The following is a 16,924-nucleotide window of genomic DNA, read 5'->3' as shown; positions in this document are numbered from 1 at the left end:
ATCATTGAACTACACCTCCATTCCATGCCAAGTGCATCATGTCAAAGCTACTGTCCACGAAAAGATTCATGATGAACTCTCTGTCGTCAACCAAGTGTCCTCTATCTATCTACTTTAAGTTTAAGCTAGAGTCCTGAAGAAGGGTCTTGGCCCAAGACATCGACGGTTTATTCATTTCCATAGACGCTGCCTGACCTGCTGAGTTCCACCAACATTTTGTGTGTGTGTGTTGCTTTAAGTTTGGCTTCTTTTATATTGGCTGTTTGTTATTCTTTGTGTGTAGCTTTTCACCGATTCTATTATATTCCTATTATATGGTCATGATCAAACATCAGAATAGGGAAGAAATGTGATCTATCTTTGACTTTGATCATTGGTGCCAGACAGGGAGGTTTGAGTATCTCAGAAACTGCTGATCCCCTGGAACTTCTACACACTACAGTCTCCAGAGTTTACAGGTACGAAAAGTGTGAAAAACAAAAACAAAAATCCAGCGAACCCGAAGTCATTGTAGGAGAAAATGACTTGTAAATGAGAGCTCAGAGGAGAATGGCCAGACTGGTTCAACATGACAGGAAAGCGACAGCAACTCAACTAGCCAAATGCTACAACAGTGGTGTGTAGAAGAGCATCTTGGAATGCACAAAATGTTGAACCTCGATGGGCTACAGCAGCAGAAGACCACAAAATCAGCAACCACTTCATTATTTTCAGGAGGTACCTGATAAAGTGGCCACAGAGTGTAATTCATTATCGGAAGAAACTTAATGACTGTGCACAAAGCATTACTCAATTACTCACACATTTAGTATATACTTTATAATGATAGTGAATTCCATTCAAAGTGTTTTACTGATAAGGATTTAGTGACAAATTGAATTAATATTGCTGTTCTTTAGAATGATAGATAGAGTCATATAGAGTCCCACATATAGATTCTTGCTGGCCAACTAAATCTGCACTAAACACCAGCGGCCAATTTACACTAATCCTGTACTAAGCCCATTCTGCTCCCTGCACATTCTGAGTAACTCCCTAGAGTTTTCGCCATTCCCCTGCTCACTTAGGGCAAATTACACTGGCTAATCAACTGAAAAATTGATATATTTTTGGGATGTGGGAAGAAACTGGAGTAAGCGAAGGAAAAACCCACAAACTCCACACTCAGACCGCACTGGAGGTCAGGATTGAACCAGGGATGGGGGCTCGGTGGGCCAGAAGGGCCTGTTACATTACTGCATCTGTAAATAGGTAAAATAAATGACAGACTCTCTGCTGATACTATTACACTTGGAATGGAAGCCTGATCAAAGTCCCTGAGGAGTTGCTTTGAAATGACCTACGCGCAATCATAGCATCTCCATGCGTTGCTCCCCATCCCCAGTTAAAAATCTGCCCGGATGAGGAACTCTCTGCCTCACAAAGGTCAATAGGATTCTGCTCAATGGGAAAACTGAACTACTTGAGTCTGTCTTCCCATCGTTCCCAAGACTAAACTAAGAATCCCCTGAATGAATACTTCAAAGTCAAACTTACCTCGTGTGCACAAGTACAGAAGCATTACAGGTACATAGCATCAGGTACGCAACAAAACAAACATTAAATATATGCAAATTATGCAAAAATTTTACAACTAAGAAAATAATTAGAGCAAAAAATAACAAAGTCAACAGTCATGCAATATAGCCATGGTGTTGTGGTATACTGTAGTCATGGTATTATACTGAAGTACCAGTAGTCATTAGGATTAGGCAGGTGGACTAAGGAACAGAATAATAGATGAGCTATTGGTGTTCTTAAACCTGGTTGTGTAGGACCTCAGGCTTCTGTACCTCCTGCCCAATGGTAGCTGCGAGAAGACAGCATGGGCTGGCTGGTAGGGGTAGCGCCTCATATAGACACTACCAAGGGTTGTCCGGGACATGCCAGAGATGCATCTGGCAGAATCCACCACTCTCTACAACGTCTCATGATCCTGCGCGTTCGAATCATTGATCGTGTGCTCCTATCTGGAGCATGTCAGAAAAAATCAGCTGTCAGCGTTGGAACTTCATTGAATGGCTAGTGGCTGAATGATATTCAGGCCCTGTGCTGTTCACATCATTGTCATAAATGTTAAGCTGCACTTAGATCTTCTCCAGTTAGCACTGAGGTTTTATCCATCTTTGAGAGAAGGGAAGGAGAAGGAAGGGGTGAGAGACTGGGAAGATATAATGCTACCTCTCTCTTCCTGTCCTGTTCTACTGTCATCCTTTTCCAACTGACTTCCATTAGGAGTCTAGGATGTTTCCATCTGTGCCTGCATGGCCAATCCATAATCCTCAGGATCCACATAAGTCTTCCCTCTGACTGAAGCTTGTCTGACTAAAAACATACGGACAAACATTTACAGTACGTAACAAAAAGAACTAATACCATGATCAATTTGACTCAGTTTCTAATTTAGAACACCACAACAGATCATTTCGTTAATACTTAGTCTGAAATAGATATTAATTTGTTTCGAAAGGTGAAGTTGCTTTTATAACCACCTTAGAGTTACACTTGGCAGTTTTTATTCCATGCTCTTCTTATCATTAAACTTTTCTCAGCCTTGCTATGAATAATTAAGAGATACAGCACACCCCTTGTTACAGAGCTAATATGTTCCTGGAAAACTGTTCATGTTGTAATTTTAACGTGAATCCTTGGAAAAAAAGTTGACAAAATTTGTTTCTTTGTATTTTGTGTTTATTTGGTTAATTCTTTCTAACAAAATTTCCATAAGAATATATTTTTATTCTGTACTTCAACTTTTTTGGTGATTACTTGACTTGTTGAATTACAGGGGAATACTGTATTCATTGAGGCTTACATGGACAATGGGCCTTTTTAATATGATCACACAGGACCAATGGGATTGTTTGCTTCTAAGCCACAGAAGAGTCTTATAGATTTTACCATTTGAATTAACTCTACTTTGTTTCTACTGATTCCAGCTTAAACTGTCTAAAGAAGCTAAAGTAGGAAACTCATATTTAAAACTGATATTAATAATAAACTTTGTATTTTGAATGTCCTCATGAACTTTATCATTCTGATCTAATTTACTGGACAGCTAACTATATTTTTCCTATCTTTGACATCCACCTTGAATTCAAATGCATAAATGAATCGTTCATCCTTTATGTGCCGTGTCGTATGACGTGGGCGATCGCGACCTTTTCATGACCATTACTGTTCTTGGCAAATTTTTCGACAGAAGTGGTTTTCCTTTGCCTTCTTCTGGGCAGTGTCTTCACAAGTGTCAATACTCTTCAGAGATTGTCTGGCGTCAGTGGGAATGGCTGCGGAACCAGGACTTGTGATCTGCACCAGTTGCTCGTACAACCATCCACCACCTGCTGCCATGGTTTCACATGATTGAGGGACTAAGCAGGTGTTCAGGGGTGACCTGCAGGCTAGCGGAGGGAAGGAACACCATACACCTCCTTTGGTAGAGACATATCTCCACCTGCCACCCAAATAAACGGATAAGTCAAGAGGAACAATGATCTGCTCATCGTTTTGGAATTCAGTGATGTGAATTACATTGCTTTTCACTACTTACTCTTGTTATGTTCCCCTAAAGTGAATAACTTAAACCATCTTTACCTGCAACAAACTGAAATCATTAAAAATCATTAAAAGCGTTAAAAATGCATTATATTTGGAGGCATAAGAGACTGCAGATTCTGTAATCTGGAGCATAAACAAGGAGCAGCTGGATTAATCCAGTGAGCCAGGCGCCATCTGTGGAGGGAAATGATCATTGATATTTTGGATAAAGATGTCCATTTCCCACCACAAGCATTCTACTTAATTAAATCACCTCATATTTACAACTCACAGGGTACTTACAGATGACTTTGGTCCAGCCCAGTTTAGAGCAATAGAATAACTTGGGGCGGCATAAGTAGAGTAGTGGTTGGCATAACTCTGTTACGGAGCCGGTGGACCTGGGTTCAATTCCGCATTCATCTGTCACCAGTTTGTATGTTGTCCTCGTGACTGCATGGTTTTCTCCATGTGCTCCGGTTTCCTCCCACATTCTAAAGACATACAGAATAGCAAGTTAATTAGCCACATGGGTGTAAGTGTGCTGTGTGGGCCAGAAAGTTCTGTCAACGTGCTCTATCTCAAAATAAATAAACCTAGCACACACTCAGTGCTGCCTCCAAACGAGCCTGATGTTGACCATTTCCCACCTACTTTGCTCATGAAATAAATACACACAAGGAGAATTTTGCCTGATAAATATCTGACCCAAATATTTATTGAGCCTGACCCTTTAAGGCATATATGTCAAACTCAAGGCCCGTGGGCCAAATCCGGCCTGTGGTGGAATTATCTTTGGCCCGCGAGATAATATCTAATTACTATTAAAGCTGGCCCCGGTAATCGAAGTGCCTATGGCGTATGATATGGCTAATGCTGAGTTTATTCAGGTACCAGGTTTTCAGGGTTTTTAGTGTTTATTCGGCAGTCTTCTTCATAAGAAACGGAATTTGTAAAGTGAAACACTTTGTAGTTATAGCAGAGACTGAGACACATGAGAGCAGGCTGAAAAAACGGAGGCAACGAAAGCTGCGTTCGCACGCGTCCGACTGATCCGGCCCGCATGAAGCTGCATTTTGCTCAATCCGGCCTGTGACCTAAAATGAGTTTGACACCCCTGCTTTAAGGTGTAGATGTATGGCCTGATGTCTGCATTAGGACTTCACCATACTTGCACAGAGATGAATGGGTTAAGTGTCAGGGTCCTCCACCCCAAATGTTCAGTGCTGCTACCACCTAGCCTCTGGCGACCAATATAAAAAGTGACCTTACAAGAAAACCTTTATACGGATGGAAGAGGGAGAGGAATTCTCCCTCACTTAGTCACTGTGGTCTATTCCTGTAGCTTGCTCCAATGCTCCAACTAGACTTGATTGCAGGTCTGTGCCAAAGATATATGATGATGAAGTGTAGTTCAGAGTCATCAAAGTATTAGCTGGACCTCAATGTTTGTGTTGTGAGCAAAGATTACTTAAACCAGACAGGAATATAGGAAGTATGATTTGAGATTCTGCGTGTTGAAGGTGTTGGCATGGACCACGCCACTTTTCTCAAGGAGGCTTTGAGAACGTCCTTGAATCATTTCCACTGTCCATCTTGGAACTTCTTGCCAGGAAAGAGTTTGGAACAGAGTGTCTGCTTTGAGAGTCTGGTGTTGGGCGTATGTACAATATAGCCTGGCTACCGGCCACAGGATTAAGAGCAAGCAGATTAAAAATCTGCAGATGCTGAGACCTGAAATAAAAACGGAAAATGTTGGAGCCGGGTTGAGCAAGCATCAGTGGAAAGAGAAGCAGTTAATGTTACAGGCCAAGTACCCTTCACCAGAACTGAGACAGAAAGCAAGATAGTCTAAACTGCACAGAAAGGGATTTGAAGGAGCTCACACAAGGGTTTAAGAATAAGTGGAAATTGATTCATGATGTGTCCAGTGACCATCTGGAGCAATGGAAGTTTAGGGGGGTGGGGAGACGCATGAGAAAGGATAGGTAGATAAAGACCAGGGATGATTAAGATATTAGGAAGCTCAGGGTTAGAAAACCTAGGAGATGATGAGCTGGATAGCTGTTGAAGCTTATATTGCTCAAACTCTACCTGGCAGAGAGCTTGGTGTTTGTACTTTTCCCCAGGCTGAGCAGTCGTTTCCTGAGAATTAGCAGAAGATTCAGAGAACTGAAAGATAAAGGAAGGGGGAGGGGAAAGAATCGGACTTAAGGGAAACCCGAGTGCTGTCCACAACTCCTATCACCCACTCGGAGGCTGCCTTCATCAGCTGCTCTGAACTCTTGCACTTTCCCATTTCCTTCTTCCTTCTTCCCCCCTGCCTGCTCAGCCCACGCGGATTCATCATCGCCTTTGATTTGGCCTATGACAGTGGTGTCGTCGGCAAACTTGAATATGGCATTGGAGCTGTGCTTAGCCGCACAGTCATAAGTGCAAAGCAAGTAGAGCCGGGGGCTAAGCACACAGCCTTTGAACTTGGAATATGGTTTGATATCCTCTATCCATTTTGTTAACTTATGCGCACTTAGGGTGGCAAATATACCATGGCTCCCCAGCTCTGCAATTTATTCTGTATTGTTATGGATTACCTTTTGCTAGCTCAGTACCTTGTGTAATGATTTGATCTGTATAAGCAGTATGCAAGACAATCTTTTCACAGTATCTTGGTTCATGTGTCAGTGATAAACCTTGGTTTTTCTGCTCCAACCTTTGGAATGCACAGCAGTTTCTATACAGATACTGCCTTTGTTGTGGACATATTATGAGCTTCTATGCTATTTTATCCAATGTATCTTCAACCCAAAATTCTGAGACTTTCTGATGACAATCCTGAACATGGAGGACTAAAGTTGCCTCAAGGGAAAGGGCAGGCTATTCGGCATTGAGTTGAATATTCCACGCGTTTTGAACAGATGGATAGCAGTGTGTGAAAACTAATGCAATGCGGTAATTGTTGAATGTCAACCCGTGGTGTTCTTGTTATTTTTTTTAAACATCAAGACAGTTTGTTGGTAAATCCAAAGCATAAAATCTCCTTCAGTGTAGTGAAAAGAGCAAACTTGGCTGAATTCCAATCCCCACTGTGACTAAACAGTGAAGTAATCCCATTGGCCTGAACCATCAAACAACATTTTTGGCTTGGTTTCCCCATACGTGAGTAGACTTGTCATGAGGTTAAGTCACACGCATCCTTTTATTTTAATCAACGCTTAGAGTCTTCACAAATACTTTAGAAGGTGCTCATCGTGCAAGGAGATTCTTGACAAATTTTGAATTATCATGCTTGATGTAATAGGTGTTTGTATCAACACTACATCAATGATTAATAATTAATGTCAACTGTGAAATCACCTCTCTTAGTGAGGGAGGAATGGATTAGCCAATAAATCTAAATAACACAGAGCAACCCAACCGTGACATTGCTGAGACATTAGATGCCTAATTGTCCAAGTGTTAAATTCCTCTCTTGCATCAGCCTTTTGCATGTGAAGAAGTATATCAATGAGATTTATGAATTCAGTCCTTTTACACCCACTTGTTTAAACTTATACACACAATGTCATTTAACAATGCTTTTAATTTCTTTAATTTCATTTCCCTAATATTAAATCCTTTAAGGCGTGTATTGAAGCATTTAGAATGTATTTCAAAGATGCTGATACCTGTTCTTTTTGCTGGGCTTCATCTTCTGCAAATTTTTATCAGAGTGGTCGTTCAGCAACGTGTCTTTGCTCAGTTTATATTGGGGTTGGCGGATTCCCGCTGCTGTCTGGAAGGAGTTTGAACGCTCTCTTCGTCATGTGAGAGTTTCTTCCGGGTGCTCTGGCTTTTTCCCACATTCCAAGGACATATGGGTTAATTGGTTAATTGGCCACATGAGTGTAATTGGGCCAGAAGGGCCTGTCTCTGTGCTGTACCTTTAAATAAATTTAAAAGGCTGTCATATATTAATGGCTGATGATCTTAGTGACATCATTACGTGGAGAAGTGACATCTCCACAAGTTAACATGTCTGTTCAACTACTTGAATGTTTCACAAATATATTCCAGTTACTAATATTACATTTTAAAATATTCTTTCAACAGACACTGCTGAAATGAGACCTAGATCCAGACCAGGTAGGCCTAATGTCTGTTCAATTGCATGTTTGAAATGCCCTTGTGTGTTTAAATGCAGTGAATTGCAAGGCGAGCAATGCATATTCACATTTAAAACAGCATTCATGGGTGATATGCAGACACTCCTCCAGAGCCTGAATTTAATGAAGCTGTCAATTCTACGCACCAATTGCTTGAATGCACTGATCCCTCTCTTAGAAGTATTCTGGAAGTGTAATGTGAGCTATACTTGATTTACTTTTTTTGAAAATAATAGTGTATTTTGATTTTTGTCTCCGAATGTTTGCTGATTATTTCCCGCTGCTGTGCCATCATAAATCTACTTAACCTACAGACCCACCTTCAAGGACTCTTCATCTTATGTTCTTGATGCTTTTTGCTTATTTAGTTATTATTAGTACTGTAGTAGTTTTTACATGTTGGTTGTTGTCGGTACCATTGGGTGCAGTCTCTCATCGATTATATTGTGTTTCTTGTATTTACTGTGATTGCTCGTAAGAAAATGAATCTTAAATTTGCATCTGGTGACATTTATGTTCTTTGATAATAAATGTACTTTGCACTTCGAACTTTGACATGAAATTGCACCTTTTTAACTAACAAATCAACATCAGAGCTGGGGCTACCAACAGAGAAAATAAAATATGCTGGATGACAACACAGTAAATTGTCCAGCTAATATTGCACAGGTTGTGAAGAAGAGGGTGGTGTAAAATTGGACAGAGTGATATAAAAGGAAGAATAATTTCATATTTATGCAGAAACAAAGTAATTGATTAATACCCAGCCTCTCGGCAAGACTGTTCTGACAGAAAGAGAAACTGTCAAAATATTCTCTTAGGGAATGAATGGGTTGGTATTGGGACTTGTCAATGTCTAAGAGGCTAGTCTGAAGATGGATGAACAGTCCATAGTATCTATGTTAGGGGAAATGAAAATGAAGTCAGTTCTCCTAATTTTATGAACTGATCCATCACGTGAACAAATCTAGACAAAGATCTTTCAAATGTGAGGCAAAGCCTCTGACACAATGACTTTGTTTAACAGAATTATTAAAGATTTAATGCTTTATGACTAAATGACTATTGTTATACAGAACACAGGAAACATTGATATAAACTACTCTGGTTTATTTATTCAAGAATTAATCTCAGTGGAGGCAGCCATTGGTGACAAACTCTTCTTTGCCTCTGGAAACCGTTTTTTTGCAGAATTTAGATCCTCTCAGGCCAATGGCCCTACCATTGGGATGCTAATTCAACTCAATGAATCAGGAACAGTTTCTTCCCCTCTGGCATCCGATTTTCTGAATGGACATTGAACCCATGAACATTACCTCACTACTTTTTTATTTAATTTAACTATCTATCTATCTATATATACACACACTGTAATTCTCCTTTTTTCTATTATTATGCATTGCATCATACTGCTGCAGCAAAGACAACAAATTTCAGGACATATAAGCTGACGATATTAAACCTAATTCTGATTCACTAGGGCAGATCACCTTATTTGCATGCCTGGCATCAGATTTCAAAACAGTTCCTCTTTTCTGAGCAACACACGCAAGATGCCGGTGGAACGCAGCAGGCCAGGCGACACCTATAGGAAGAAGTACAGTCGATGTTTCAGGCCGAGACCCGGACGAAGGGACTGTCCTGACAAAGGGTCTCGGCCCAAAACGTCGACTGTACTTCTTCCTGTAGATGCTGCCTGGCCTACTGCATTCCACCGGCATCTTGTGTGTGTTGCTTGAATTTCCAGCATCTGCAGATTTCCTCGTGTTGCCCTCTTTTCTGAGCTCTGTCAATGGAAGCAACTACCAGGCAGACGCATTCAAGGATGTACTTAAAGTCCCCCCTCAAAAAAAAACACACACAACATCTCACCGATTTGTGGGGCTGGCAACTGCTTGAAGTAGAGAAAGTCCGGTTGGAATGACACTGAAAATGGTAACTTTAGGCATCAGGGACTGATGGAAATCCAGGTGGAAGAAAAATGCCACCTCAAGCTCTTGGCCTTCATTATTCTGATTCTGGGTAGTAGTCCAATAGCTTTGGCTTCAGTTTGTGCATGAGAATGAATCAGAAACTTAAAAACCAGAATCAGGTTTATATCACTGATCTGCGTCAAGAAATTTGCTGTTTCATGGCAGCAGGACTGTGTAGTAATAAAAAAAACTGTAAATTACAATAAGAAATATATGTAGTATAAAATTACATAAAAGGAGAGCAAAATTAGTCAGGGGTTGGTTCACTGTCCATTCAGAAATCTGATGGAGGAGGGGCCGACGTGGTCCCTAAGCTGTCCAGCATCAGTGATGAAAGAAGCATGCTATCTCGACACCTACGGTACCCACCCAGAAACCAGCAGCTCCTTTGTCAGCGCCTCTGCAGTTCCCACACCGGCCTCATCAGTGACCTCAGGTCCCACGGACTTGGAGCGGAAGCAAGTCATCCCAAGGGGAGTGCCAGTGAGAACAGAGAAGACAAAGCCAATTGGCACAGAGGAGTCCAGTCATTATCGGATGTATTGTCTTCCATGCAGAATGATCATTCCCCGACTCCTCTTTGCCGATTTAAATTAAGAGCAGGTTTTCCTCATTTGCTTTCAAAAAAATTCTAGTGCCTGTATTTAATACCCGTTTTTATTTTCCCACATGCTGTGCAACTGGCATCAGACATAGGTGAGACTAAACAGAGTTGGCAGGCTTCCTTCTCCAAAGGACATTAGCAAAACAGTTAAATTTTAGCTGGCAGCTTTTACGAACACTTTCTGTGGCTAGCCTATCGTTCTCCAGGGTGATTGAAGTCAATTATAAAGCTTGCATGGTGAGAAAGTGACTGCCGAAATACTGAGCTGGATAAAAACATATTTTGAAATAACTCTTCAGCTAAAGATCTCTGCAAGAAACCATTAATATCTGCCTAGAAAGCTGAGTTTATGGTGGTCTGTATGGAACCTAGTGAAAGACATTAGAGTCGCGCACCAGTCTTCCTATTTTCACATTTTATAAGGATTATGTTATTGGCAATAAACAGTATATACTGTATTTTTAATGTTGATGTTCTGTTAAACTGTGACTAATTGGTGTTGATCCAAATGGCATTGTTTCTCACTGTTTTCTGGAAGTCTGCAATGGGTTTGGAAATGTATCGCTGAGAATAAACTATTGCACTTACTTCAGTAAAATGCTGCAACACATGCATATTGCACCAACTGGTGAGTGAAATGTCGAAGTTCAAGTTTGTTGTCATTTACACTCGTATACAGCTAAACAAAACAGTTGTATTTATATCAGGACCAAGGTGCAGAACACAATACGTATATCACAAACAGAGCATAAAATAATATTAACAGATTGCTATTAACAGAAACTACTTTGTAGATGTACAAGCAACATTAAGTGCATACATGACACATAGTTAACTATACAACAGTATAACGCTAAAGGTAATGATGTGTAGTTGGTGGTAGCAGGTGTTGAGAAGTCTCACAGCCTGGGGAAGAAGCTGTTATCCAGCCTAACGATCCTTGTTCATATACTGCGGTACCTTCTGTCTGACAGTAGGAGGTCAGAGAGATTGTGGGACAGATGGGAGGGGTCCTAGACAATGCAGAGGCAACGGGCAAGGAACACTACCAGATGAGTACAGTGTATGGTAAACAAGTGGCTGAGATTTCCTGTCTTTGGTGTGGATTAACTGTCAGGCAAAGATATTCTGATATTCTGTGATGATAGAGATCAGCCAAAATAAGTCATTTAAAAAAAACAAACTTAACACACTTTAACTTAATAACAGATAGTATTTGTGTCTGTTCTCTGGTTGATCAGTTGACCTAAAAAAAAGCAGTTTTATCTTTTCTGCTGTAGCGTGTCACCTATTTTCGTATTTTCCACTTACTGGGCCCATGGCTTGATAGAGGTTAACAAGATGATAAGAGGCATAGATTGAGTGGACAGCCAGTGGCTTTGACTTAGGGTAGACATGGCTAATATGAGGGGGTATAATTTTGAGTTGACTGGAGGGAAGTATAAAGGGATGTTAGAGGTAAGTTTTTTTTTTAGAGACTGTTAGGTGTGTGGAGTGCTTTGCCGGGGTGATGGTAGAGACAGCTATGTTAGGGGCATTTAAGAAGCTCTTAGATACGAATAAGGATAATAGAAACATGGAGGGCTATGAAAGAGAAAGATTAGATTGATCTTAGAGTAAGTTAAACGGTTGGCACAATATCATAGGCTGAAAGGCCTGTATTGTGCTGTAATGTTCTATGTTCAATTTTAACTTCTGATGTTTTATACATACAGGTGATTTGATGGGTGAGTGGAAGCAGAAATGGTTTAACTAGGACACTTCAGCCTCTGCGATTCTGTGCATGGTCTTTTTCCTGCCTGTTACTTTCATATGGTCATATTTATGTCTCGGCCAACAGACTTGAACCTGGCTACCCAATCTGAGGCTGATGTGTTTGGTTTGCGTCAGAGAGGTTGACCAGCTTAATACTTTACCCAGGTTGGTGTTAGGATGACTAGATTAGTACCACAGAATCCTGATCAGCAGCAATGTATGCGTAGTATAGTGTCTTTTCATTCTTTCATACCAATAATGGGATGGACATGAAATAAATAAATGATATGTATCCAAACTTGGGTTTGATTTGTATTGGTTATGGCTGAGTTTTGATTTTAAATGCCAGCAAATCTTTTTCTCATGACCATTTCATGGTTGTGCAGACTAACTTTATAAATGTGGATTACCAGATATTCTTTGGGTGCAGGGAGGAAGCATAATTTATTACACATGTAAAACATGTGAATGATACCCATGTGTGAGAATGGTCCAGCTACCTAACTTGCAACTTTCTGCACTTCACAATCCAGAACAAAGCTAGATGTCAATCCAGATATGAAAGTTTTTCAGAAGCAATTGAACTGATCTGAATTTAACTCTCAATGGCAGGAGTTCACAACCTGGGGTCCAGGTACCCCTTGCTTAATGTATTGGCCCATGGAATAAAAAACTGCTGGGAACCCCTGCACTATGGCTTTCCGTGATTGTAAAACGTAGTGTACAAGCTCAGTACCACCTCTTCTTCGTTGTCTTCTATTCTCCCACTTTATTATCCTCTCTTCCTCAGCAGCTTCCTGGCTGTGTCCAAGAGATCCTGAATGGATTGGAAATTCATCACGTTGACTTCTGTAAATGACTGAAAAGCTAACAATTCTAGAACTAAAGCTCTGCATGAAACATCTGGCAGTGGTGTTTGAACTTAACTGTTGCTTTTGAGAATGACACTGATGCGTTCTTTATTTCTATGTGGCTTTTACTGGGTGTTTTCTCTGCAACTATTTCAATGGATCTTTATCTTTGTGGTCTGTTTCAGTTTGCTACTAATGACCACTTTGATCTTGAGCTCTCAAACAGCACTTCAAGCTTTCGGCAAGCTGCCACGGCAAGGAATTTCGTTAATAAAAGATCTCCGCACTCATTATCAGACCTACTAATTCAAAGGTGCTGCAGAGCTTCAGAGTTCTGCTGTCTTTCACCTGGATTGCATCTGGTTTCTTACTCTTTGTGTTTCTGCTCTTCAGAATCAAAACTTTTCCAAAAGTATAGACGCTACCTGGCCTGCTGCTCCACCAGCATCTTGTGTGTGTTGCTTGAATTTCCAGCATCTGCAGATTTCCTCGTGTTTGCTTTCCCAAAAGTCACCCTGACCAGGCTAAGGCACTTGGATGTTGAGTTTGTGTTATTCACCCTATATTAATAAAAAACTTTTTGGGACTTTTTCTTTGTTTAGATGGTTGCTTGTTTTTATTCCTCTCTCTGCCTGGTCTTGCCGAGTTTTTTCTCCTGCTGGGTTTATGCCTCTTGCTTAAACTTGCCTAGTCCTATTGCCCGGAGGAGGCTGCACTCTCGACCTGATCTTGCTCAATCTTCCCACCAGCAGCACTGAAGAAACAGGAGAAAATGAACGAATAGCAAACTGATAGAGTGGAAAAGTGCTTCTCTCAGAAAGAACCCTTGGCTTGGGGGAATGGAGCAAATGAGACCCAAAGAAAAGGAATGTTAGTTATCAAGTAAAGGAACAAACTGTGGAGGAAAATATATATTTCCTCCGTTAGCTCAAGCAGGTTCTATATAAATGTCTGATTGAGAAAAGTAAAACTAGGATGGAAACCAAACGCCAGGTGTTCAGACTAAGTTAAACAAATGAAACATTGAATATACTTGACTTTGCTTCTCTTTCACAGGCACAAATATTTTCAACTCTCAGTGCCAAAGAAACAGGTCTATAAATAGTTATTGACCTTCCTACGTTTTGGAACAGTTTTAACAATCTGTCTTCCATCATTTTATATATGTCGAGTCAAAATGTTATTGAAGTTCTGGTACAACGTCCATTAATTCTGGCCTCCCGTCCTTTAGAAGCCTCTCTGCAGCTGTAACAGATCTTCATGATATTATGATTTCCTGCTTCTATGTTATGGTCACCTGGGCATAGGAAACACTGAACAGTTCATCGCTATACTTAATGATCTCCAAAATAATCAAAGAAATTCACATCACCACGCACAAAATGCTAAAGGGACACTGCAGGCCAGGCAGCATCAATTGATAAAAGTACCGTCGACGTTTTGAGCCAAAACCCTTTGACAGTCAACTGCACTTTTTTCCATAGATGCTGCCTGGCCTGCTGAGTTCCTCCAGCATTCTGTGTGTGTTGCTTGGATTTCCAACATCTGCAGATTTTCTCTTGTTTTTAAAGAAATTCACATAATCAGTGATCCTGTTTTGCCTCTTCAGGAATGTGCATTCATTCCCCAACAGGATCCTTCTATCTAAAGTAAACATTTAAGACATGCGTTAACAAAAAATAATTCACCAGGAGTGCATACACCCCTGTTGCGTAATTTCAAAGCCCTGCTCTTCCCTCAATAAATATTTCAATTGATATTGTAGTATAGTAATATCATTACTGTACACCTGAATTCTCATTGATTTTCTAAGAGTTTTGCAAATATATATGTTCTCATTACCATCTACTGCCTGATCAAATAAGAATTAAGGAAGATTTGGCCCAATACATGTTTATCATCTCCTTTCATATTATTTCATATTCCAAGACTGTAAAACCCAGGAGCAGAATTAAGTAAGTGGTAGGTAGAGCCCATCTATCAGAGGAAAAGCCATAAAACCATAAGATCATCAGTCAGAGGGGCAGAATTAGGCCAATCAGCCCATCGAGTCTGTTCTGCCATGGCTGGTTTATTATCCCTCTCAACCCCTGTCTCCAGCCTTCTCCCCATTTTGCCTATTTTGTCATGTGCCTCCAAGTACCTCAGAACCTCACCCTTAATAATAGACTCCACTTCTTTCCAACCACTGAAGCCGGGCTAAATGCCATATAATTTCCTTTCGTCTGCCTCCCTCCCTTCTTAAAGAGAGGAGTGACAATTGCAATTTTCCAATCCTCAGGAACCATTCCAGAATCTAGTGACTCTTGGAAGATCATTAATAATGCCTCCACAATCTCTTCGGCTACCTCTTTCAGAATCCTGGGGTGCAGTCCATTTTGTCCAGGTGACTTACCTGCCTTCAGACCTTTCAGCTTTTTAAGCACCTTCCCCCTAATAATAGAATGGCATTCACTTCTGCCCCCCGACTCGCTCGCATTTCTGGCTTTCTGCTAGTATCTTCCACAGTGAAGACTGAAACAAAATACTTACTAAGTTCCTCCTCTGCCATTTCTTTATCCCCCATTACTACCTCTCCAGAACCATTTTCCAGTGTTTCAATATCCATTCTCGTCTCTCTTTTACTCCTCTTCTATCTGAAAAATCCTTTTATATTCTCTTTTATATTAGTGGCTAGCTTTCTTCTTTTCTCTCTTTATGGCTTTTACAGTTGCCTTCTGTTGCTTTTTAAATAAAACTTCCCAATCCTCATCTTCTCACTAATTTTTGCAATATTATATGCCCTCTCTTTTGCTTTTAAGTGACCTTTGACTTCCCTTGTCAGCCAAGGTTGCCTCTTCCTCCCTTTAGAAAGTTCCCCATTAACTCATCCCACTGACTGCAACTTTGCCACTTCATCTCCTGTCCTTCCTCGTGGTCTCATTACACACTGCATCTGCAACATGTACCGTTGTCAGCAGTATCACTCTGATTCCCATTCCCCTGCCAAACTGGTTTAAATCGCCCCCAACTGCTCTAGCAAACCTGCCTGCAAGGACATGAGCCCCCTTAGTCTTAGGTGTAAACCACCCTTCCTGTACGGGTCATACTTTCCCCAGAAGAGACCCAATGATCCAGAAATCTGAAACCCTGTCTCCTGCACCGATTCTTTGGCCACACATTTATCTGCCAAATTGTCCTCACTGGCACGTGGCACAGGCATCAATCCAGAGATTACTACCTTGGAGGTCCTGGCTTCTCAGCTTTCTGCCCAACTCTGTATATTCTCTCTTCAGGGCCTCCTCCCTTTTCCTAGCTATGTCATTGGTACCAATATGTACCATGAATTCTGGCTGTTCACCCTGCCTGTTTAGAATGCTGTGGATCCGATCCAAGACATCCCTGACCCTGGCACCTGGGAGGCAACTCATCTTCTTTATTTATTAATTTAGTGATTCATTGCAGAGCAAGCCATTGTAGTCCCTTGAACCAGACTGCCCGAGCAACCCCCACAAACTTGATAAACCCTAACCTAATGACGGGTCAATTTACAATGACTAATTAACTTACCTGGTACGCCTTTGGACTGTGGCCGGAAACTGGAGGATCCGGAGAGAAGCCACGCATTCCACAGGGAGGACACAAAGAGAGTCCTTACAGAACAGCGGTGGAATCGCGGTGCTCCGGAGCACCCCGAAATGTGATAGCATCGCGCAAACTGCCCAGGTGCTTTCTGCTCCTCTAATTACGGAGTCGCGTATCACTACTGCACTCCTCTTCCTCCCCTTCCCTTCCGAGACACAGAGCTAGAGCCGGTGCCAGAGATCTGGTCACTGCGGCTTCTCCCTGGTAGGTCATTTCCCTCAGGAACATCCAAAGCAGTATACTTATTATTGAGGGGAATGGCCACAGGGGTGCTCTGCACTGGCCTCCTATTCCCATTCCCCCTTCTGACAGTCACACACTGACCTGCGTCCAGCCACTTAGGGGTGATTACCTCCACGTAGCTCCTATCTACCACCTCCGTATGAGCCAAATGCCATC

At 41.3% G+C, this 16,924-nt stretch overlaps 1 protein-coding gene across 3 annotated transcripts in view; it reads left to right on the top strand.

The window, feature by feature from the left end:
* LOC140714687 (platelet-derived growth factor subunit A-like) overlaps positions 1 to 16,924 on the top strand; it is an 86,830-nt gene that overhangs the window by 39,765 nt on the left and 30,141 nt on the right. For all 3 annotated transcript variants that reach the window (XM_073026144.1, XM_073026145.1, XM_073026143.1), the window contains one exon: positions 7,666 to 7,698. In XM_073026144.1, the coding sequence (XP_072882245.1) occupies positions 7,666 to 7,698 (33 nt within the window). The remainder of the gene's footprint in view (positions 1 to 7,665; positions 7,699 to 16,924) is intronic.

The sequence above is a fragment of the Hemitrygon akajei genome, chromosome 22 (assembly GCF_048418815.1).
Source record: "Hemitrygon akajei chromosome 22, sHemAka1.3, whole genome shotgun sequence".
Lineage (NCBI taxonomy): Eukaryota > Metazoa > Chordata > Chondrichthyes > Myliobatiformes > Dasyatidae > Hemitrygon > Hemitrygon akajei.
This window is presented reverse-complemented; position numbering and strand designations above follow the sequence as displayed.